This window comes from Ostrea edulis, chromosome 4 (assembly GCF_947568905.1).
Source record: "Ostrea edulis chromosome 4, xbOstEdul1.1, whole genome shotgun sequence".
In the NCBI taxonomy this organism is placed as follows: Eukaryota; Metazoa; Mollusca; class Bivalvia; order Ostreida; family Ostreidae; genus Ostrea; species Ostrea edulis.
The window spans coordinates 39777869-39804330 of record NC_079167.1 but is presented as its reverse complement, the minus strand read 5'-3'; the positions used below and the strand labels follow the sequence as shown (position 1 = coordinate 39804330).

The window sequence follows — 26462 nt, the reverse complement described above, 5'->3', positions numbered from 1 at the left end:
TACTCATCATGACTTCGTACACAGTTTGTCTTGTACATTTTGATGTTAGGGAGTAAAGAAGAATATTTTGAAAGTTTCGATGACTTTTGAAGGTTTTAACTCCGCCCATCAGCTCCCACAAGGACAGGGACCAATAATTTTACAATATTTGAATACCTCATGCCATAGATCCTGCATCTCAAATTTCGTGAAATTGGTCATGTATGATACAAAGTTTAAAATGTTGAAATGTTATCGGAAAAACACAATGATGGACACCAATCAAAACTAGATATGACTCTGGTGACTTAAACAGTGTGCAACTAAAGCTATAAAATAATACATAAAATAATATATAAAACTAATCCTGTTACGGATACTACTAAAGTATTACAATTTGTAAATCTATAATTAACTAGTATTCGATTCAAGTCCCGAAATGCTGGTGTACAATATACATGTAGTCCTGTAATTTCATTTATAATCGATTCTAAAATTTTAATTCTGTTACATAAAATAATGCAAACTTCATAAGTACAACTTTAGGACATGCATATACTGTTATTGGATAAGCTCATATAGGAAGGTACTAAAATAATGGCATTAACATTTGAACAATAAAGACCCTCTCCGCATTGACATGGTCTGAAATAAACATTACAATTCTTGACTGCTGTGGTCACGTGAGTAGAATGTACTCATTGCACTTTAAATTAATCGACAAACAATAAAATAATGAATATTAATTAGACTGCAATTCAGTGATAATATTGGTGCTATTACAATTTTAAGTTCGTGAGACTAATCCTGTAATAGTTACAAGTTCTGGTTTACTGTCCATTTTACATTCTTAATACTATGTAAAGTACATGTATGGAGATATAGTGTGATAAACATGACCAGAGCCCGTTTCATAACAGGGAATACAAAACGCGGTTACTAAAATGTCACAGGATACCCAAGTATAAAGTAGGATTTTTCTGTGTTTACGTAAGATTTTCTATTACTTGATCAAACAACAATGTAAATCGGTCATCAAAACATGAAATGTACCAATAAAAAGACGTTATGGTTTATCTTGATTTTTGGGTAATGTTTTTGCTATGAATTTTCAAGTAAGGATTTGTGAATAATGCAAATCTAAAGGTTTCTTAGGGAAAATTAGTGGTAAATGTGTGTTTCAAACAACATTAAAACATTTTCCAGTAGTTTACAAAATTCTATAACAAATCTTTTAGGTATCCTGTGTTGGCGATTATTAATGCTGTAAAGTACATACATACATATTTTCATTTAAAAAGAGATTGATTGTATTCTCTCGAGAAGTTTTGACTCATAAAAAATCTGCTGAAAAAACAAAATAATCCCTCTCTTTGTTCGACATCATTTTAGGAGTAAAGAATTGTTAAAGTTTACCGAAGCAATCGAAAGATAAACGTATGTTAATGATCATCATATTCTAAGAAAATATGTGTAAGATTAGTTCTGGAGCCTTAATTTCTAATACGCAGTATGTATTTAGAATGCAAAAATATTATTTTGTCTGTTGAATAAAACCCATTTCTTTTCTAAGACTTAATATCATACACGGTAATATAATCGCCATAACGTCTACATGTATTTCTAAGTCTAAAAGTTGATGGGGAAATAAAAACTTGATTGGGGATGTGTCTTGATAATTTGTGAAGGACTCGAAAGTCAGATGCTGCAGGAAAGACAACTCTTGTTTGTTTTTTTTCATTATCAACAATGAAGCGGTCTACCTCTACGGTCATCCGCCCGTCTTCCGCACTTGTCATTGAAAACTCCTCTTACAGTTTATAAAACAGGAATCATAGGGATTGGACATAACATGTAGATGTGGTATAAAGCTTTCTGTCCAGGGAAAGAAGGGAGCAAATGTCTAAGAAGGCTTGTCGATGGAACTTCATGTACATTTAAGGGCTTTGGGAAATGACTTTGTGATAAAATGATAGTGTTTAGCCTATAGATGTTTCATACTAAGTTGACTTTTTGAAGGTTAGTTAAATTCCAAAATACTTACCAGGCTTATCATACCTGTAAAGATGAATATGTATAACAAATTTGTTTCAAATGCATAAGAAGTTGGGAAATAAACATACAGTGTGTTATATTAGATGATCTATTGATACTATGAGCATACTAAACATACAGTGTGTTATATTAGATGATCTATTGATACTATGAGCATATTAAACATACAGTGTGTTATATTAGATGATCTATTGATACTATGAGCATATTAAACATACAGTGTGTTATATTAGATGATCTATTGATACTATGAGCATACTAAACATACAGTGTGTTATATTAGATGATCTATTGATACTATGAGCATATTAAACATACAGTGTGTTATATTAGATGATCTATTGATACTATGAGCATACTAAACATACAGTGTGTTATATTAGATGATCTATTGATACACATGAAATGCTTTTGGATTGCCGTATATATCAACAATGAATTACTATGACAAACCTTGTAAGATTTGTTTTAAAATACGTGACATTTTTCATTTTTGTTAGCTTGAAGTTACGGTCACGTGGCTTACATTTTGTTAATTGCAATTGCATGTTGAGGCGTCTGGATTTCTTTGCCAGCTAACCGACAATTAATCGTTTGAAATTATTTCGGCACTTTGTGTGCTTTAGATTTTGACATTTAGGTAATTATTTTATTTCTTTTGAAATAAGAGTGATTGATGAGTGTCCGGTACGCTTTAACCATTTTCCCCCTTAATTACACTACTTATTTTAATTGCAAGTTTCTCAAACAAGGACAACATTATTACGCAATCATGAACATAATGTTCATTATAAAGTGCAACCATATTTGTTAATAGAATAGAGGTTCCACAGCGGGTGTGACTGGTCAATAAGGGGTGCTTACTCATCCTAGGCACCCTATCCCACTTCTCGTCTGCCCAGGTGTCCGTGCTGCCCTACTCTTAATGTTGTATTATTATGGGATTTATGAGATTGATCACTGTACATTATCTTCTATTTTCATAAACATACAGAACATTTTAGAACAAATTCATACTAGTATATGTATATAGTACCCTGTATATACTAGTATATGTATATAGTACCCTGAGATTCATACTAGTACATGTATATAGTACCCTGAGATCACTTTCTGCCAAGGGAATCCTAACCAGTATATCGTTATTGGATGTCTGGGTGTTTAAAGTGCACGTGTTCTTCAATGTAATGAAAACAAGCACGTGCACTTTATACAGTAAAAGTTCATTGTAAAAATAAATGGGAATACCTGACTCTATACATAAATACATTAAATGCCACATAAAGATGATAAATTTTAAATCTATTGTATTTTGACTCATTACCCTACAATTTTATTTTATGATGACAAAAACTCATCCAGTCTGGATATCCAAACTGTTTTTCAAGTTGTTCACAAAATTATTGATGCATTCAAAAGAATAAAAAAAAGTTTGCACATTCTTCCTTTCCTCAAATACATGTATTTTGATATTTCAATTTCAATCTATCTTTTTTTTAAATCTTTGCCTACACATGTAAAAAACAATGTTAGATTTCACCAGTTTGGGAAGGCCCCTATACAAACAATTGTAAATCCATTTAAGAAAACGGATTACTATAAGTGTTGAAATTTGTATCCGCATCCTTTGGTAACTTGATATGCCTTTGTAGTATTTCATGTATTTGTACCATTGAAACACAAATTTAAAAAAAAAACACCATCAACTTTAAGTTTACCTTACTGCTTTATGAATTTTTCCTTCCCTTAACACTATTAATGAAAAAATGTTGAATGCTGTGCAAGTTCATATCCAATTGTGTTTAGGTTATTGTAATTAATCCTTTTATCTTTTTATCATTATTCTACTTGCTTACAAAGAGACATTAGTATGAAAGAGATGAATCAGATAGGCTGAAAAGGTGTTTTCTAATCTAATTAAGTGTCTATATTGCATACTAAATAACACATTTGTAAATCAAATATCTAACAATTTAGTATGTTTCTGATGGAGAAAGCAGAAATCTCAAGATATCACTCACGATGTAACATTTAGAATATACTGATATGTTTACATGCTAATTAGAACCACATGATTAGTCGATTTTAATAAATTACCATAAATTAATATACCACAAGTCTTTAGCTTTGTTTATAAGGATATTATCTCCCCTAATGTTGCTAGTATAACAATGGCGCTTTGTGGATCCTCTAATGTCTTTACATCGTGAACAGGTTTCAAATGTGTAAGTATGTGTTGACCCAAAACACATACTGAATAAGAATTGACATAAATGTAGTTATTTTATCAAATAATTAAAGTAGATTTAATTAGAATTCTCGTTGAAAACCTGTCCTTTTTCAAAAAGACTCGAGGATCAACTGCTTTTCCCAAAATACAAAACGAATTCATTCTTTTATAGATAGTCTTGACTTTTTTCAAAATGATAATGATAGTAATAATGAAATAAATAAGCTAACGAATAATGAAATAAGCTCATTTAGACATCAAAGGTCAATCCGTTTATATGGTGCGTGCTGACCCTTTCAATAAGAGAAAAATATGCCTATCGAGTTTTTGCATTATCTGCAATTTATTGTACACTTAGATTTACTTTAGGCGAGCTTCCATTGCCTACACTTAGATTTACTTTAGGCGAGCTTCCATTGCCTACACTTAGATTTACTTTAGGCGAGCTTCCATTGCCTTTTTTCATAAAGCAGTTTGACTAATCAAATTTTATTCTATGATTAATTAGGGATGATTTTGCAAAAAATAGAATTCGCTTGGCTGTATGTTGACTTATTACGGAAACCTAAATTGAAGTCGCAACAATTTTTTGATCGTCCTCCGTCGCGTCAGGGTGACATTCGGTTAACTTCGTCGTCAGAATTTGCTGTCAGGTTCTCGTCGTCAGAATTTGCTGTCAGGTTCTTTAATAGATGATACAGTCGCAATTAAAAGGTATACCACATCCGCACACAACTCTCACACACCGCTGGGAGACATGAATCATTTTCTTTTAATATCAAAAAAGGGTACTCAACCGAGAACTAGAAAATTATGTTGATGTCTTAAACTTATCATGAAAATGAAACATTGGATAAAACGCGCAGTAAATATTTTCCATTGTAACAACACACAGAATATACATCTAGATATCGAGAAATTTGACTTTATACAAACTGTAATTCAAATCTTATTTTCAACTGAACAACTGAAACTATTTGCATTATTGGCTCTTTGAAAGCTTCTCGAACTTTCCAAAAGAGATGCAAATGCCTTAATTCAATGTTATACAGTGTACGTATGCTTTTCCACTGAATATTATTTTATTTCTAGAAAGTGACGTTTCTTTGCAGATAGAACAGACCTACTCAGATTTGAATATCGTAAAATTTTTGGGGGAAAGATGATTATTCAACCAATCTTGTTTTTCGTTGTTTTGCAGAGTTTCTTTCATGCTGACGAGTGCTCGTTTAAACCTTTCTGCATGTCGTTTGATGGTATCGTGTTGTCGTTTGATGGTATCGTGTTGTTGTTTGATGGTATCGTGTTGTTGTTTGGTGGTATCGTGTTGTCGCTTGATGGTATCGTGTTGTCGTTTGATGGTATCGTGTTGTTGTTTGGTGGTATCGTGTTGTCGCTTGATGGTATCGTGTTGTCGTTTGATGGTATCGTGTTGTCGTTTGATGGTATCGTGTTGTCGTTTGGTGGTATCGTGTTGTCGTTTGATGGTATCGTGTTGTTGCTTGATGGTATCGTGTTGTCGTTCGATTTATCCATCTCTGTTATCTGACAATAATGATCTATTCAAGTTGCTCTCAAACTGGGCACCTCATTGTAATATTTTCCGAATACCACAATAAACAATGAAATTACTGTGGTCTTCTGTTGTTGTTGTTGTTGTTACGGTTTGGTTCTCCTTTATCGGTATTGTCTGTGCCTGTCGTTTGTAATAATTTGTCAGCATTAACATTTTGGCGATTCCTCCTTTGCAGGATTCTACAATTAGATAAGCTAAACAAACTAAAAAGAAGCTGCAATACGACTTATGGTACCTTTTGACAATAGGATTTCCTCTCAATGAACCTGTCTCGTAATAATGGAAATCTGGGTGACCCATTGTTGTGAAGGCCCGTTAGATATTAGATATAAGCTGTTCAGGTAATACAAGTTGATTGATGATATTGTGTGGACTCTTTTGACTTCCCTACATAACTTGATACCCTCTGATTAATTTCAAATCGTGGACATGTGATCATCCGATCGATTTTTGTTTTGTCTGACTGGAAGTAATATTGCCTTCAATACATTTAAGTGCATCGTCTCGCCGAATCACTTAAGCTCTACTGATTCAAATTATGCCAACAATGTCTATAAATTCCTGCACAACCTACAAATTGTCCATTTTCATTCGTGAAGAGAGTAATTGACATTCCGACATTCTTAACATTTCCTGGATCTTTAGATCTTGATAAGATTTATGGAATCCAGCGTGTTTCACCTTCGTTTGGACTAAATTGCATTCCCCTGTATTGAGACTACTTCATCTCCAAAATATGATATCTAATCTTTCCAAATGCTACTCATATCAGTCCAAAAATGATCAAATCCTCCAAATATATATTACATATTATTATATTTATATACCCCTTTAAATGATGCTTAGTTGCTATGCTATTTGAAAGGCCCAAACAGTTGAAAATAAAAAGGAATTCTATGGGACGATTGCTTACTCCTCCGAGCCAACTGATTCTATCTCTGGTATACCCAAAGCCCGTGTTTGTCCTTCTCTTAACTCTGCATTCTTTATAGGATTTATGAGATTGATTACTGTTCGTTATCTTCATTTCTTTCATGTGAGATTGTTTGATTCGTCTCTAACTTTGTTGGCAGGATGTCTCATCCACTAGATTAATCATTTGTGAGGCATCCATGTAATAACCAATGTCGGTATCTCCCGTGGAAGATATATTTCTATGCTTCAGAAGTTTCCATAGAGACTCTGTCAAACAATTCAGTATTACCCAGACTAACATTCCTGATATGTTGTAGATCATCTGCTGCACTGACTACACCTAACGACATTGGCTGAACTGACGCAATCTGTGCAGTTTTACTGGGTATATGGACATCGGCTGCCTTGTATAAGGTGACAAATTGATGACTGTTGGAATTACATGTATATCCAAATTCTTTGGTAGAATTAAGTTTTTGGTGTGTTTAAATATATCGTATGCTATCTATTTTTATTCCTACTATCAATGTTACCTCTAATACAAACACTACTGCATGGCTTTCTGATGATTTTAGAGTCTTCAACTGTCTAAACCAAGTCTAATCTATTGTTGTTCCTTCTCAGTTCTGTTTCCCGCATCATAGAGCTAGTACCATGGTGTAAACAAAGCAGCATTCTGTAAACATTTCTTCCCAAATTCCCCTTCGCATTTGTCCACAATATGATGCAAAGTGTTGGTGCTAATCAATTAGTGTGTTTGTTCCTATTTATGCCTTAATTGCTATTATCAGAAAAAAGCCATGTCTAAGAATTAAGGGAACGTATCGCCATTTGTACATGTCGTTAAGTGACTGGGACTGAGGTTTTATCTATGAATTGTTACTGAACGAATTAACACCATTACCAAACAAAACAATGGCATGCATTACATTTATTTTTATCGCACTTGCTCTGCATTATTAGTTGACCTGTTTTTGTATTCGTATGAGGCAAAATTTATTCAAAAGCTTCTACATGAAAAGAAAAAAATTCTTGCTGTGGCCTTCAAGTCGACATTTGAATCTAGATATTCAACGTTTTATCTATTAATATTATTCACTTTCATTCATATGTCGATTTGATAGCCCTAGTGAACTATATATAGGCTTAGTATTTGGGTATTTTATTGAACCTAGACGTGAATGGAAAACTAACAACTGAACTTTATGACACACGGAATGATTTTTGCTTCTCCATTGTCAGCTTTCCATATTAATGTAGCAATATTCCAGTATCACCTGCAAATGGTATGAATGTCTCTCAACTGATTAAATACACGAGATCATATTCCTCATGTGATCAATTTCTTAACTGAGACAGGCTATAATGACAAATAAGTTGATGTTACAGGGGTTTAAACAGCCTCGTTTAAAGTCAACACTTCGTAAATTATATGGCCGTGTGATGATATAGTTTGCAAATACAACTTGTCATTAGGTCGAATGCTGTCTAATTTGTTTCATATCAATTGTAAGGCCGTTCTTTGCATGTCGAGTTTGACTACGGATTACTCTGTTTACATGATCAAGAAATATACCTCATGGCGGGTGTGATCGGTCAACAAGGGCTTTATTCCTCCTAGACACCTGTTCCCACTTCTGGTGTATCCAATGTTCTTAATATTGTATCTATTATAAAACGTGTTCATCTAGTACACGCACCTCGTGGTCCATAGTTTAATATCTTTCAGTTTTCTAACCATTGAATTCTCATATGGATCATAGTGTCTATATGTGAAACATTGGCGTGCTGAATTCTGTTTAAAATCAAATCCTCCATCATATTCAGAATTGTGACAGAAATTTGAATTGTGATACTGCTTATCCCTACATCTACCTCTTCATGAACACTTGTTTCTGATTGACTGGGCATGCAATGCCTGTTGTTTCTTGAGATCTGATGTATTTTAATTTTCATTGTCATTGGCGTACCCTGCACTTACTAGAGCTGTGATATTCCTGACTGTCTGGTTCCACCTATAGTGTAACTCACTTTATAACTTTCTATTCTTGGTACTTTATATTCTCTCTTAATCTTTACCAATTCTATTCTTAACTTGTCAAAGTATCTAATAATTTAGTTTCAAAACCAGATACGTCTTTCACATCCTGTCTAATACCAGCCCAAAACTTGGGCGTCAAATATCAACAGTCCCATAACTCCCTAGAAACCCTTGTTCATCAAATTTCGTTAAAATGTCTTCAAGTCTACATAACCAGGAAGTGAAACCTTCAGCCCGACCGTGCTTTACAATAACAGTTAGAAAGTAACTACTTTTTAGTTGTCCCTTAAACGCCCTCAAACTTCTCTAAAAATACTCTCATCAGGATTCTGTTAACTTCACCTATAACTACCTTCTAATTGCTTGCATAACAACTTCCTTCAGAATATTATTATGCAATGCGCATTTTACTTCATAATTCCACCGTTCATAGCCTGGTTCTCCTTTAATAGTACTCCTTTTCATACAAAAGGTCAGTCGTGGCTAACTGGGATCACCTGCTGTATTACTGTTACCAGTGTAGTGTAAGCATTTTCATTTTCGTTTGCTGTAAAATATTTAAATCTTATTTAAAGATCTGGGGATGTACTGTTATATCAGTTTTTGGCTGTGAGAGATGCATTCAAGTTGAGGAAGTTGTTAGGACTCGCACTGGTGGCTCCAAATGTAACCCTGGCGTGTTAATAAAAACAAGAATTTGATGTTTTCAAAGTTAGTGCATATAGTCAGTCCACCTGCATCTTCATTGCAACAGGTGCAGAAAATAATTAAATTTCCTGTGAGAAAAACAGAAAGCCGCATATCAAATTTACATAAAAATATACACTTAATCAAGTGCATATACGTAATACTGCAAAACAAATTACACAAGACATGCACAATGTGCATTCTGATTCTTCACATTAAATGAAAATCAGGCACTTTACTGAACATATCAAAGTTTGTATTCATAAGAGAGGACGCTTAAAAGCTTACGATTAGTTAGGTCTAATTCACCACATCTTTACAAGCTTACAAAAGTTATGAACTATAGGATTTGTTGTCTAATTTTAAGATTTAATTTGGTAACTTCTGTGATGCAGTTGCAAAAAAGGTTCTATCGCTCCTATTCCCATAAAACCCAAGATATTCCAGCATACTATTATGGCGAGATGATTATAACTATGACTAAAAGCGCTAACGTTGGACCAATTCAAGCCCAAGGGAAGATATGAAAATCAGAACCCTTGTCTAAAGTCACATAACTATAAAAAGCGACAAACACTCACCAACGTTTGGCGAAAATAATTATACCCTATCGTAAATCTTTTTTTTAAAAATCCTATTTGCATACATTTCAATAGAACTTTACTACATAAGTTCATTAACGGCACATTGAATTTATTTTCAAGTTATTTTAAAACATTCGCACTTCTAAGATACGATTTCTCAAACTCTGCAGGTAATTATGTATGTGTTTTAGCAATAATCTAATTTAGCGTTCCTTTCGCAGATATGACAAAACATACTTTGTACTTGTATATGAAGACATATAAACCATTGCGTTGACCAAGTGGTTAGGGTATTCACTTCACAGAAATTTAACATCATTGAAGTCTCGAGTCTTTCTGATATGACTTTAGAAATGGAGGTCCCGTATCACTGAAGATGTAAACACGATAAAGAACCCTTACTGCTCCGACCTTGAGTACCATACATACATAGGTCAAAAGGGGCTGTCTATGTCTCTGTAAGAGTGAAAAATCTCAAGTAGGATGAAACACACACAGATAACGAACAACGACCAATCTCATAATTCCTATAAAGAATATAGAATTAAGAGTAGGACAAACGCGGATCCCTGGACATAGTCAAAATCAGTGTGTAAAGAACGGCCTAATACGTTAGACAGCAGTTGACAGATAATATTGGTGATCAGTATAACGACTATAGAATTTGAGAACCACTCACTTTAAACGAGACTGTTGAAACTCCTGTAACATCAATTTCTTTGCCAATAGCCTGCATCGACTTTAAAGCTGATCATACACAGAACAAACTCCTGTGCATCGACTTTAAAGCTGATCATACACAGAACAAACTCCTGTGCATCGACTTTAAAGCTGATCATACACAGAACAAACTCCTGTGCATCGACTTTAAAGCTGATCATACACAGAACAAACTCCTGTGCATCGACTTTAAAGCTGATCATACACAGAACAAACTCCTGTGCATCGACTTTAAAGCTGATCATACACAGAACAAACTCCTGTATATCGAATCAGTTGATAGACATAAACATCATTTACAGGAGATAATAATAAGGAAAGTAAGCTGAAGTTGTTAGTTTGTCGTAAACGTGTATGTTTAATAAGATATCAAGTATAAAACAGATGTGGAAGACTCTGTGGTGTCTTTTATTTCGAGTTCATCGGGATATATCGAATTGTCATATGAATGAAAATGGTTAATAATTGTTAATATATAAAACGTCGTCGATATATCTAAATATCGAGTTGAAGGTCACAGCAAGATATCATTTCCTCTCATATAGAATCTTTTAAATAAATTCTGCCTCGCAAGAATAAAAAAACAGATCAGCTAATAAAGGAGCACAATTCGTGCCCATGGGAATTCCAAAAGACGATTGGAAGACATTATCACAAAAAACTACGAATGCATTGTCAATGAGGAACTCGGGCATCTTTTCAATATCAACCTCAGAGTATTTCTGCGTAGAATCAGAGTGGTTTTCAACATTGTAATTTTTTTGAAATGACTGATCACTAGACTGGAATATTTCCTATTTCCATTTTATTGAAGAAGCAACTGTTTATGAAGTTAAGAAGTCTAGTCTTTATTTCATCGTGAGGAATAGTTGTGTAAACTGTTGAAAAGTCATACATTTTGATGTTGTTAATTTGAGAAAACTTTTGTGATTTTGGAATTTACTAAGAGTTCTTTAGAATGTTTTTATAATCCCCATTTGATTTACACCATTTCTGCCATATGTTGTGGCACAGTACGTGTGAAGTTTCTCCTTCATAGCTGTTGATATTTTCGTGAGGAGCAAAGATAGGGGCTTGGTAGAACATTTACAGCATCCAGCAATGTAACCATGTTTGTAAAGGATTTTATGAATGGGCAGGTAACTCGTACTCATTCCTTCCATTGACTGGGACTGACATACAAACAAACGAATAAATCAATTCCAAAACACTGTAATCAACGATTGTCATATATTTGCGATGTTTTGAAAAATACAGTGGACTGTGATTGCGCACATAAACCAAATGACGAAATATACGATTACTGACAGTTTGCATAATTTTTAGATAAGTGATATTTATGAACTTCAACCTGTGATCTAGAACCCAACAAGTGATATTTCGGATGTTCAACTTGTGATACACTACAATCAGACAAATGATATTTCGGATGTTCAACTTGTGATACACTACAATCAGACAAGTGATATTTCGGATGGTCGACCGGTGATACACTATGATTTCCCACCTGTTATACAGTAGAAGAGGATACTAGTATGTTTGTTTGTCATGCCTCCTTGCCGTTTATAGTGAATGCTCCGGTACTAGAAATGAAGGTCATGGTTCCTTCTGATATGACCTTAAAACGGTAGGCTTTATCACGAAAAAGAATACGGACCTGAGCGTCTTGCATACATTAAAATTTGTTGCACTTCACCTAAAGCTGGCGATGTCTCTACATGGGTGAACAATTCTCGAATACATACAAACGATAAAACAAACATGCACAGTTTCTTGATCAGATTTTCACTGTCTTTAGGCGATTCTTGGCGGGCATACAATTTCATGAGTGTACCCTTTTAAGAAGTTAAGTTAAGGAATAATGATATAAAAAATGCACAAGCTTTCATTGAAAATTACGCACCTATACAAATTTTATATAAGTGAAAGAGTTTGACACGGTCACCCGCGTATTTCTATAGTCCATTTCTTTGTTCTTTCACATTTAAAGAAAAAAGATGTACCTTGGAGTAAAGGGCATTGCTAGAATATATGATCTGAAATGAATAAACATTTCTATAACCTAACAATTCGATGTACCGAAATCTACAAAAAACAAGCCACACCAAAAAAAAAAAAAAAAAAAAAAAAAGATTATATTATTCTACCTTTATTGATGAATGATAGTATTTAAAAAAAGTGAAACTCAATGAAAAGTATTATTGAAAATATATTCCATGTAGACGGTTACAAATCAAAAAATGGATAATAATAGAACCAATCTTGACCATCATCATAACCAATAACGTGAAGAACCCGCGCTTTAGAAAACGACATGAAATGTACATGTACGGTATCAGCAGTACTATGACGTAATAAATCTCAGCATCATTAAACTCAAAATAAGTTTGATGTACTACACAGTGCATTGTACTAAGATTCTGTTTGTTATCTTCATCTTTTTCAATCTTGTACATCGGATAACTGCTGGATTATATTATTTAGAATATAGGATTAGTTTTGATTTAATCACGTAATGTAATAATTAATGAAGAGGTGAAGAAAATGAACAGTCATCAATTTCATAACTCCTACAATGAATTGCATAAAGAGGTGCTTCTAACAGGCATGGAAATGAATTATGTACATTGTAATATGCTATATTGATTTAATTAACAACATTTCACAGCATTACAAATTAACGGATGAAACACAATGTCAAAATAAACCCTGTTCAAATTCACAATTGTTTAATGGAATTATTTAGCTTAAAGATTTTTTGGGATATTTTCGCAAGCCCATCTCTTCAATTAGAATTTCATTCACCTAACACTTTTTGTTCACAGGATTTCCCTCTATAACTAAAGTCACACAAGCACATTTGCCTTCCCGTGTTATCTACATAACAAGAGCCGTGCTTACTACAGTTCAGACTACACTGTCGGGTACACATGTCCCCTGTCCACCCAGGCTCACAAATACAGCGCATCATATTATTATTTCCCGCATAACAATAGTGCAGACAAGGAAACCCGCGTGGACAGTTCTTTCCACTTGGCAGGCAGTAAAAGGAATTGTTCAGAGGAATACAGAGGTCTGTACAATCTTGCTTGCACTCCTGGAGGTACTGATAGCTCTTTTGTTCAGGTAATGTGGTCATATTTGGCATTTCAGTTCGACAGAGCTTTCCGGTATGTGTAGAATCACAAACACATGTATTAGTACCATGATTCATAACACATTTTCCGTGTTTTCCACAATCGAGAGTGCATTTTGAATCGCAGAAATCACCAACCCATCCCTCTGCACAAATGCACCTGAATGATCTGTCATTTTTGTATTCGCATCTTCCATTAGCGCAGGCAAATCCTTTAGGACAATTCTTTGGAATACATCGAATTGAGGTTTCGTTTAATGTGCAAAATCCCCTATTACACCTTTGGTCACATTCCTCTAAGCTGTTGTATACCTCGAAATTATCACCAACGGTCTGTGACACATCTAGAGTTGCTGTTTCCGCAAATATTTGTCCGATGTTGGTCCTCATCTCTGCCGGTTGATGTTGGTTGTTGTTGTCTCTTGATAACTCTGTTTCCGGTGAAACTGATGTGGTATGAAGCTGAATGTCACACTGGGCTCCCGAAAAACCTTCAAAACAATGGCACCTAGTCTTGCAATTTGACGGATCCTGCAAACATGTTCCGTAGTTACAATTGTGAAACATGCAGAAGTTGATACATTTGGTTTTCTTCACAGAATCCGTTGTGGTTTCTTGTATGGTGTTGTTTTGTACACCGATTCTTGGGAAACAATTGCACATCCACACCAGACCAAACATTACACCCCAGAGTATGAAAGATGTCATTTCTATTTTTGAATTACCCCAACTATTCTTCCACATTGTTTACCATCGTATATAAAGGTGTTGAAGAAATATTTCCTTTTATGCGAAAACCAACCACATCCCTGCTTTGTAATTAATTGAACGAAACAAGCATGTTTACACAAAGGCCATGACACGCATGTGGGAGACAAATGACGTCGCCAAATTACAAATTAGAATGCCACAGGGTATTTTCCATATTATCTCATTTCTGATTCAGATGTCAAGTTTCAACTTCGAAATAGTCTAAAAATTTACGCTTTCATGTTAATTCTTTTTTATTCACAAAGTCTTACGATGGATACGCCATGTTACGTCTACCTGGCCACAACGTCCCCCGTGATTTATACCAACACGGTAGGCAAGCCAATTAATGGATTCAGACATTATCTTCTGTTTAGGTAAAGGTCGATTTCCCAGTCATGGCGTGCATCAACAGCAGTGTAGGGCTATCTATTTTCACTGATCGTGAAATTATTACCTGTTTATGAACGTATCTACAAGTATATCCGTACGAATAAATCAAAAGTAGATTGTAAGTGCAAAAAGGTCAAATTTAAAACACTGTAACTCAACAACAATCCCCATGACCCCGTTTTATTTAAATTTTTATAATTCTCCATCAATGCAGAATTTTTTATAATTCTCCATCAATGCAGAAGGTATAAATATATTTCTGAATAAAAATTTACAATATAACATAACCTAGGCGCAAACATTTTTCATTTGCAAAAGAGGAAATTGTTGGTTAAATTCTAAAAATATTCTACAATTAAAATTTGCACTTTATAATGACATTCTGTGTCTATACCAGAATAGTGGTGGCTTAACTACAAACATCTTAAAATTCTTATTTGTGGTTGATAGGGCCATTTTATCAAATAAAATAAAATCGACAATCATTAGTTCTTAAGGTGGCTCACTACACCCTGGAATAGTTTCTCAAATCAGTACGAATTGATTTAATCATAAAAGATATGATGATATATAAGAAGTATATTGTCAAAAAGGCAGAAAATATGCAAATTTCACGGACATGTACCGGACAATCCTCTATTTTCATCACACTTATAATACATATGGACATTTCTGCACAAGAAAAAATATCTGATTGTGGTCTTCAACTCGACATTTAAATACATCCACGACGTTTATTTTTTAATATATTCATTTTCATTGTCGATTTGATATACCTTAGTGAACTCGAGATAAAAGGCACTATGGATCTTCCACATCTGTTTCATATATGAATGTTTTACTGAAGCTAGACATTAACGGCAAACAGAAACTTCAACTTTACGACAAACGGGGTGATGTCGCTTCTCCGTCGTCAATGTCGCATAACTATGTAGTAGTACTTCATTATCATCAGAATAAGGTGTTAATGCATCCCAAATGATTCAATACACAAGACTATCATCTGCGTCAGATCAATTCATAATGAATTCCTCTAGAATTACTTTAACCGTCAGTGCAGTCTTTCCCCTAATGAATCAAAGTACTGATAGTACCCGATAAACGGTGACGTGGGTGGGAAAAGCTTAGCTAAGGTGACCTTAAAACAATAACTGCCTGAATGAGCAAACATTAATGGTGATTCATTTTGTAATAATAATTCAGCAATGGAAAAACAAGATAAACGAGTTCATAGAGAGTTTATCAAATCCAAAAGAAGAAACATGTCCTAAATAAAGAAAACCTTGTTCTTTCAATTGGCGACAGAACTTCATCTCTATTATGAATTTTGTGGAAAGATCAAATGTGGATTCTAAAAAATTCGAAGAACTTTTAGTAAACTTGAAATCGCAAAACTTTTCCCAAATCAATAACATCAAAACGTATGACTTTTCAACACTTTACACGACCATTCCTCACGATAAATTAAAGACTAGACTTTTTGACATCATAGACAGTTGCTTCTTCAACAAAAATGGAAAACAAAAATATTCATATCTAGTGATCAGTCATCCAAAAAATTACTTTGTTAAACAACACTCCGATTCTACGCACAATTACTCTGAAGTCGAAATAAAAAATATGCTAAAAGTTCCTCATTGACAATATCTTCGTGGTATTTGGTGATCAGGTCTCCCAACAGTATGTTGGAATTCCCATGGGCACGAATTGTACTCCTTTGTTAGCTGACCTGTTTTTATATTCATATGAGACAGAATTTATTCAAAAACTTCTACGTGAGAAGAAAAAATTTCTTGCTGTGGCCTTCAATTCGACATTTAGATATATCGACGACGTTTTGTCTATTAACAATGATAACTTTCATTGATATGTCGATTCGATATATCCCTGTGAGCTCGAAATAAAAGACACCACAGAGTCGTCCATTTCTACTTCATACTTACAGATATTTTACTGAAAGTAGACATTAACGGAAAACTGACAACTCAATTATATGACAAACGGGATGATTTCAGCTTCCTCATCGTCAACTTGGGGCCTCCGTGGCCAAGTGGTTAGAGCATCGCGCTCAAAATCACACGTCCTCTCACCTCTGTCGGCACGGGTTCGAATCCCGCTCGCACCGGTAAGTGAGAGTTTCCCGGTTTACTTTTAGAAGGTCGGTGGTCTCTTCCCAGGTACATTGTATCTGGGTTCTCTCTTCCACCAATAAAAACTGGGCGCCACCAGATAACTGAAAAATTGTTTAGTGTGGCGGAAAAGATAAATAATCAATCAATTAACCATTATACGTGTACCTGTGCTCGGTTTTACGAAAAGTAATTAAAAGGGTTTTATCTTCTGAGGGGATTCGGGTTAGAATAGGTTCTCGGTACCCCTTGCTTGTCGTAAAAGGCGATTAAATGTGGTGGACCGCAAATACCGAGGTCACGTGTCACATCAGGTGTAGCACGATAAAGGTCCCTCCTTGCTCAAAGGTCGTAAGCGCCGAGCATAGATCTAACTTTTGCAGCCCTTCACCGGCAATGGTGACGTCTTCATATGAGTGAAAAATTCTCGATAGACGTTAAACACTATACAGTCAAACTGTGTTCATTTACCACGTGATGTCTTTCCGTGAACGCAATTATATATTCTAATTAGCCGACTTCCAACATGAAGAGAGAGTTCATGAGTTACGGCTCTTAACCTCGCTATGGTGATATACTGATATACAAATCAAGCCAGATAAGCGCAATCCTCCTATACTATGCCTAAATTTCTTGAAGGCTTTTAACAAGGTTCCACCGAACGCTTTCTTCGTGAACTCCAGCACTATGGAGAGCCACAGTCTGTCATCTAACTAGATCCGGAGCTTATCCAAAGACAATTTCGTTGTAGAGGAAAAGTTCGTGACAATCACACCCGTAACTTCCAAAATGACCCCCATTTGTCATTTAGGACCTGCAAAGCAAGCCAAGCGCTTCATTGACAACACAGTCTCCTATTCACAACCAACTCTACTGAGGCCAATGCAGATTAACTCCAGGCAAAAAAAATGGTCAACCTTTTATTACATCCATAGGAAAGAGATAGCCACCACCAGAAGCTAGCTAAATGTACAGCAACAAATAATCAGGGAACCGTAACGCAGAAAGCATATGTAGGAAGGCAACAACATATTTCGTTGTATTGTATCATACCTTTGGCGCTACTTCTGAAAGGGGGTGGTGGTGGTTAGTACAAGAGGCCCATGGGCCACAACGCTCATCTGAGTCACCTTGGCCCATATCTGAAGACTTTCCATATATATTTGCATGTAAAACCTTAGTTCCTATTATGGCCCCAACCTACCCCTGCAGGCCATGATTTTTGCAAACTTGAATCTACACTGTCAGAAAGTTTTCATGTAAATGTCAACTTCTTTGGCCCAAAGGTTCTTGAGAAGATTTTTAAAGATGTTCCCTATATTTGTATGTAAAACTTTGATACCCCCTTGTGGCCCCATCCTACCCCTGGGGGCCATGATTTTAACAAACTTGAATCTGCATTATCTCAGGAAGCTTTCATGTAAATCTCAGCTTTTCTGGCTCAGTGGTTCTTGAGAAGATTTTTCCTACATATTTTTATGTAGAACTTTGATCCCCTATTGTGGCCCCATCCTACCCCCGGGGGCCATGATTTGAACAAACTTGAATCTACACTATGTCAGAAAGCTTTCATGTAAATATCAGCTTTTCTGGCTCAGTGGTTCTTGAGAAGATTTATAAAGATTTTTCCTATATACTGTAGAATCATTTAAATTCGTGGGGCCAATTTTCGTGGATTGCTGCATTTTTACGGGTTCGTGGGGACGTACTTTTGTGGATTTATATATTTGTAAGAAAGATAACTCTGGAATGTAATTATAATTCTTTATTCATTGAGAATGTAAATTCGTGGATGAGGGGTACCCAAGAATTCCACGAAAATTGAGCCACCACGAATTCTAATGATTCTACAGTATTTGTAAAACTTTGATCCCCTTTTGTGGCCCCATCCATCCCCCAGGGGGCATGATTTTAACAAACTTGAATCTGCACTATGTCAGGAAGCTTTCATGTAAATTTCAGCTCTTCTGGCCCAGTGGTTCTTGAGATTTTTAAATGACCCCACCCTATTGTTGCATTTTTGTGATTATCTCCCCTTTGAAAGGGACATGGCCCTTCATTTGAACAAACTTGAAAGCCCTTCACCCAAGGATGCTTTTGCCCAAGTTTGGTTGAAATTGGCCCAGTGGTTCTGGAGAAGAAGTCAAAATTGTGAAAAGTTTACAGACAGACGACAGACAACAGGCGATCAGTGATCAGAATAGCTCACTTGAGCTTTCAGCTCAGGTGAGCTAAAAACCTCTTGGGAGTTTTGGTAATTAACAAGCTAGCTGCTTAACTGACTCTATCGTCTTAGTTTGAGGGTGCCAGAAATTTGCCGCGTTTTCAAACTGGCCCTGAAATTGGTCTTGAATCAGAATTTCAATCATGTTTTTAGATTTTTGACTTCAGCTGAAGATGTTTCATGATCTTGGGATCTGCTGAGTGTCTTGTAGCATGTTCCTAATTATTATGGTAGGAGAGGTTACTTCGGATGACAGCTATCTGCACCATAGACAATTGAAAACCATAACCACAATGTGTAGTCCATTCTATAGCAGCCATCTTACTTTCTTCTGATGCGTGCCACGTACATAGTTACTTACAGCAGAACACTCTACAAGGTATCACTCTTTCCTTCATTCATCAGGTTGTGGAACCTGTTGCCAGAGGACACCATCAAGGCAGAATTCTCAGAGCACAGAAGCTAAAGGTTTGTGCTACAATAATGGAGTTTGTGATTGCAGCAATGATTGCAATATAGCTCTTTCTTGGAAACCAGAAGGCAAACAAAAAAGAGGAAGACCAAAAACCACCAGAAGAAGTGGAGGAGAGGGCAGATAATGGATGGTCACCTTGGGCTGAGGGGAGGGTTGCAGGTGCAAAACAGAGATGGTTGGTGACGTTCTGTGGACGTCTTGTGTGTCGCACAAAGCGGATATGTAACAGGTAAAGGAGACTGCATATGTGTACCAGCTTCTTAATTTTTTTTAATTTGTCATATTTCCACATGACTCCCTTTCATGCACAAGTGCTGTTATCATTTACATGTAGATTTGAAGAAAGAAGATATTATATGGATGCTGCTTTCACTCGGACTCAGTTGATGCTAGTCAGTTATCCATACACTTATGCAGATGATGTGCCTGATGAACCAATGTGTACAAATTAACAAAGTTTGATTGTATTTCAAAATTGCATGATCCTTTGTATGCTTTTTCCAATTGGACATACCAGATATTTGTCAATAGTGGTATGCAGCATCAGCAATTACAAAAGATCTCTATGAAGCATCTGCTATTTCTCCATCAATATCTGCATCTGAGCATTCATGCATTAAGAGTTATTCATGCATCAAAGGGCAGTGAATATATGGTTTTGATATCAACATGTACATGTAAAGGCGAAGATAATGAACAGTGATCAATCTCATAACTCCTATAAAAAATACAAAATAGAGAGTTGGGCATACACGGACTCCTGGACATACAGGGGTGAGTGAGATCTGGTGCCTAGGAGGAGTAACCATCCCCATTCGACTGGTCACACCCACCATGAGTCCTATATTATTTATTTAAACTATATTTTATTCACAAAGTGAATGGATCGAACAGCAGGCATAGCCTATTTAAGCCCTCTCCCTAAGTCCTATACATTAGTATCTCGATCAGTAAAGGGAGTAATCAGTAGTCAAAACCAGTGTGTAAAGAACATGTTAGACAGCATATTACCCAATCACAGGTTGTATTGTTTTGTTTTTTTAAATAAAAGAGATGAAATTCTGTTGCCAATTTTCTTCAAATTTTGAGGATATTAATTCCACATACAATTTTCGTGACTTATAAATACAATATCAATTTTCTTATTTACAATTTATTGTTGTCAAATAAAAACAACAACAAGATGTATTTGTGAAACACAAATGCCCCCGATAATGGCCAATTGCGAAGATGGCCAAGGTCACAAGGGCAAATATCTTGGTACCAGTAGAAAGATCTTGTCAAAAGAAATGCTCATGTACAATATGAAAGCTCCAATATTTACCATTTAGAAGTTACAACCAATGTAAAAAAATTAATAGTAGGTCTAAAGGTTCAATACCAACGGAAAGGTCTTGTAACAAGGAATACTCATGTGAAATATCAAAGCTCTATCTCTTACTGTTCAAAAGTTATTAGCAAGATTAAAGTTTTCAAAAAGTAGGTCAAACTCCAAGGTCAAGGTCACGGAGTCAAAAATGTTGGTACCCACGGAAAGGTCTTGTCACAAGGAATACTCACGTGGAATATCAAAGCTCTATCACGTATTGTTCAAAAAGTTATTAGCAAGGTTAATGTTTTCAAAAAGTAGGTCAAACTCCAAGGTCAAGGTCACGGGGTCAAAATGTTGGTACCCACGAAAAGGTCATGTCACAAGGAATACTCATGTCGAATATCAAAGATCTATCACTTATTGTTCAAAAGTTATTAGCAAGGTTAAAGTTTTCAAAAAGTAGGTCAAACTCCAAGATCAAGGTCACGGGGTCAAAAATGTTGGTACCCTCGAATAGGTCTTGTCACAAGGAATACTCATGTGAAATATCAAAGCTCTATCACTTACTGTTCAAAAGTTATTAGCAAGGTTAAAGTTTCAGACAGAATGACAGAATTACAGAATGACAGACAGGACAAAAACAATATGCCTCCCGATCTTCGATCTCGGGGGCATAAAAATGTCAGTTTTGCGTGTCCTCTTTGAATCTATTGAAGTTCATGTATTTGACTTTCTTTGGATTGATTCCAAAAGCCAAGAGTCTCTCACTAGACAGTTTCAGAGGTCCACCTTTCTTTTTCTTCTTGTTTTTCCTCTTTTTCCTGATGCCTGTTTCTCCCTGCTGACTCACACTATCTGTACTCATTACCTGACTTTCTTGTGATTTCTCTGTGGGAGATTTATGACTCTCACTGTCATTAGTTCCTCCCAAAAGTCTGTCACCTGCATCAGTGTGAAACACGTCCAGCACTGAGCTCTCTTTATCACCACAACGTTTCTTCTTTTTATTTTTTTTCACTGCCTCGCTATTTTCTGAATCACTTTTTTTACTTTCTGAATCGATTCTTTTCTTTTCTCTCTGCACTTTGGATTCCATCATTTTCCTTTTCTTACCAGACTTCACATTCTTTTCAATACTACCACTGTCGAATGAATGTCCCTCCCCCTTTGACTGGTTGCTTGTAGTGGTCTCAATTTTGATTTCCATTGTGTCTACTTTATACTTTTTCGTCGTTTTTGTACTTTCTATGATTTCGGTCTCGGGAAGTTTCCGTTTCTTTTTCTTTGGAGATGTGTTCTGTATTGAACTTGCACCACCCTTCTTATCCAACCTCATAAAATAGATAAAAAACGGCCTGTCATGCATGAAAAATGAGGATTTTTCAATTTTGTGATCATAAAGTTTAGAAACATGTATGAAACTATAATAAGACACCACCAAGAGTCAAATTTTTAATAGCAAATGCACTACTTCACTAAATAAGAGTCTGTACCTTCTCCTGAATGAAAACACTATAATACACAAACTTTCTCTTCTAAGGACAACACAATAATTGATATTACAATATTCTAGAAGTGAAGTACAAGTATCATCTACATGTATCTATTTAACATGTATAATGTATCTGTTTAACATGTATTATGTATCTGATTAACATGTATCTGTTTAACATGTATAATGTATCTGTTAAACTTGTATAATGTATGATTAACATGTATAATGTATCTGTTTAACATGTATAATGTATCTGTTTAACATGTATCTGTTTAACATGCATAATGTATCTGTTTAAAATTGATAATGTATCTGATTAACATGTATCTGTTTAACTTACTGATCATCAGGTTCCTCCTTCACAGATGGCAGTAGGTTCATCTTCTTTCTCTCATTTCTACCTCTGCTTTCAGATACTTTAACTTCCCTGTCCTCCTCATCTTTGATGTATCTGTTTAACATGTACAATGTATCTGTTTAACATGTATCTCTTTAACATGTATAATGTATCTATTCAACATGTATAATGTATCTGTTTAACATGTATAATGTATCTGATTAACATGTACAATGTATCTGTTTAACATGTATAATGTATCTGTTTAACATGTATCTGTTTAACATGTATAATATATCTGTTTAACATGTATAATGTATTTGTTTAACATGTATAATGTATCTGTTTAACATATGTAATATATCTGTTTAACACGTATAATGTATCTGTTTAACATGTATAATGTATCTGTTTAACATTGATAATGTATCTGTTTAACATGTACAATGTATCTGTTTAACATGTATCTATTTAACATGTATAATGTATCTGTTTAACATGTATCATGTATCTGTTTAACATGTATCATGTATCTGTTTAACATGTATCTATTTAACATGTATAATGTATCTATTCAACATGTATAATGTATCTGTTTAACATGTATAATGTATCTGTTTAACATGGATAATGTATCTGTTTAACATGTATAAAGTATCTGTTTAACATGTATAATGTATCTGTTTAACATGTGTAATATATCTGTTTAACACGTATAATGTATCTATTTAACACGTATAATGTATCTGTTTAACATTGATAATGTATCTGATTAACATGTATCTGTTTAACTTACTGATCATCAGGTTCCTCCTTCACAGATGGCAGTAGGTTCATCTTCTTTCTCTCATTTCTACCTCTGCTTTTAGATATTCTAACTTCCCTGTCCTCCTCATCTTTGATGTATCTGTTTAACATGTACAATGTATCTGTTTAACATGTATCTGTTTAACATGTATAATGTATCTATTTAACATGTATCATGTATCTGTTTAACATGTATAATGTATCTATTTAACATGTATCATGTATCTGTTTAACATGTATCTGTTTAACATGTATCTGTTTGACATGTATCTGTTTAACATGTATCTGTTTAACATGTATCTGTTTGACATGTATCTGTTTGACATGTAACATGTATCTGTTTAACATGTAACATGTATCTGTTTGACATGTATCATGTATCTGTTTGACATGTATCTGTTTGACATGTATCTGTTTAACATGTATCTGTTTAACATGTATCTGTTTAACATGTATCTGTTTGACATGTATCATGTATCTGTTTGACATGTATCTGTTTAACATGTATCTGTTTAACATGTATCTGTTTAACATGTATCTGTTTGACATGTATCATGTATCTGTTTGACATGTATCTGTTTGACATGTATCTGTTTAACATGTATCTGTTTAACATGTATCTGTTTAACATGTATCTGTTTGACATGTATCATGTATCTGTTTAACATGTATCATGTATCTGTTTAACATGTATCATGTATCTGTTTAACATGTATCTATTTAACATGTATAAAGTATCTGTTTAACATGAATAATGTATCTGTTTAACATGTACAATGTATCTGTTTAACATGTATCTGTTTAACATGCACAATGTATCTGTTTAACATGTATCTGTTTAACATGCACAATGTATCTGTTTAACATGTATCTGTTTAACATGTATCTATTTAACATGTATAATGTATCTGTTTAACATGTATAATGTATCTGTTTAACATTGATAGTGTATCTGATTAACATGTATCTGTTTAACTTACTGATCATCAGGTTCCTCCTTCACAGATGGCAGTAGGTTCATCTTCTTTCTCTCATTTCTACCTCTGCTTTTAGATACTTTAACTTCCCTGTCCTCCTCATCTTTGATGTATCTGTTTAACATGTACAATGTATCTGATTAACATGTATCTGTTTAACATGTATAATGTATCTGTTTAACATGTATCTGTTTAACATGTATCCATTTAACATGTATAATGTATCTGATTAACATGTATAATGTATCTGTTTAACATGTATAATGTATCTGTTTAACATGTATAATGTATCTGATTAACATGAATCTGTTTAACTTACTGATCATCAGGTTCCTCCTTCAGAGATGGCAGTATGTTCATCTTCTTTCTCTCATTTCTACCTTTGCTTTCAAAGACTTTCACTTCCCTGTCCTCCTCATCAGTAGATCTATAAATAGATCAAATGTATTAAATATCTGTGGGAAAATGAGATATTTTACAACAATTGCTGTTACATTTTACAGAACGAACTTCAAACTAAAAACAAACAACTAAACCCATCAAGTAACAAACCTGTACTGACTCATCTTCTTCACAGACACCCAGGCATTTAACTCTCTGTCTCTGCATTTCAAAATCTGTTGATGGAGCAATTGGAAACTATTTAAACAAGAGACCCATGGGCCATAACAGTCACCTGAGTATCATATGCTAATCTGCATAGATAGTGAGTGAATTGGTTGTAGTTCATAATTCATTGTCAAAGGTTGGTGAGAAGTGGAAATACAGGTGCTCTGATAAACAATGAAACACCATCCCAAGTAAAACAACAATAAAACCCTGTATGTATCTCGTCTTATCTCTTCAATCAAACTCATTAACAGAACTCCTCCGTACTACTTTCGATAGTTTTCCAAACAAAATATGGAACATGAATTTTCTACAGAAAAACCCTTACTTATAAACAATGACGGAAGAAAGAAAGCAGAAAATCTTAGTAAAACATAATTTTCTAAGGAGAATATGTTTGCAACCTATTCGGACACAAAAGTTAAAGTTTATTTTTGTATGCTAGTTACTTGTCGGTATGCTACATTTGTGATACAAGGCACATTAATTATTGGAATAAATTTACTCATCCGATCCATTGTTCCCTACAACATGTGCAATAATGACAAAACTTTGGACAAAAACTTGCATACTAGTACTATTTCCCATCTGGCCTATTTACAAACCTTGTTTGAATTATTATAACCAAGAAAATAAACACAAACATTTTTATGTGTTCACCTAGTTTATTAAATCTATGACAACTCATTTAACCTCTAAGTTCAGTGAGTCACCTAGTGACCACTCTCAATGTGGCACTTTTATTTTCAAACTGAGAGGTTGAACAAGAGGACCATGGGCCACATCGCTCACCTGAGTCACCTTGGCCCATATATAAAGATTTTCTTATAAATAATATGTTAAGCTTTGATTCCTATTGTGGTTTTTGAGAAGAAGATTTTTAATGATTTTCCCTATATATTTCTATTTAAAACTTTGATCCTCTACTGTGGTCCCAACTTACCCCCGGGGCCATGATTTTTACAAACTTGAATCTGCACTATGTCAGGAAGCTTTCATGTAAATGTTAACATCTTTGGCCCAATGGTTCT

The 26462-nt window shown here is 34.7% G+C and overlaps 1 protein-coding gene and 1 long non-coding RNA gene across 3 annotated transcripts in view; one reads left to right on the top strand and one right to left on the bottom strand.

The window, feature by feature from the left end:
* Positions 1–20910, top strand: part of LOC125671223 (uncharacterized) — a 43482-nt gene extending 22572 nt beyond the window's left edge. The window contains exons 4-6 of the long non-coding RNA XR_008802402.1: positions 7073–7169; positions 19825–20123; positions 20229–20910. This is a non-coding gene — a long non-coding RNA (uncharacterized LOC125671223). The remainder of the gene's footprint in view (positions 1–7072; positions 7170–19824; positions 20124–20228) is intronic.
* Positions 20911–21031: 121 nt separating this feature from the next.
* LOC125671857 (protein KRI1 homolog) overlaps positions 21032–26462 on the bottom strand; it is a 23409-nt gene continuing 17978 nt past the window's right edge. The window contains exons 16-21 of one of the 2 annotated variants that reach the window (XM_048907833.2): positions 25375–25439; positions 25142–25249; positions 24826–24936; positions 23835–23945; positions 23042–23152; positions 21032–22537 (exon numbers count right to left, since the gene is read on the bottom strand). In XM_048907833.2, coding sequence (XP_048763790.2) covers positions 21889–22537; positions 23042–23152; positions 23835–23945; positions 24826–24936; positions 25142–25249; positions 25375–25439 — 1155 coding nt within the window. In that variant the 3' untranslated portion in view covers positions 21032–21888. The remainder of the gene's footprint in view (positions 22538–23041; positions 23153–23834; positions 23946–24825; positions 24937–25141; positions 25250–25374; positions 25440–26462) is intronic. The other variant, XM_048907842.2, reaches the window with a different exon arrangement.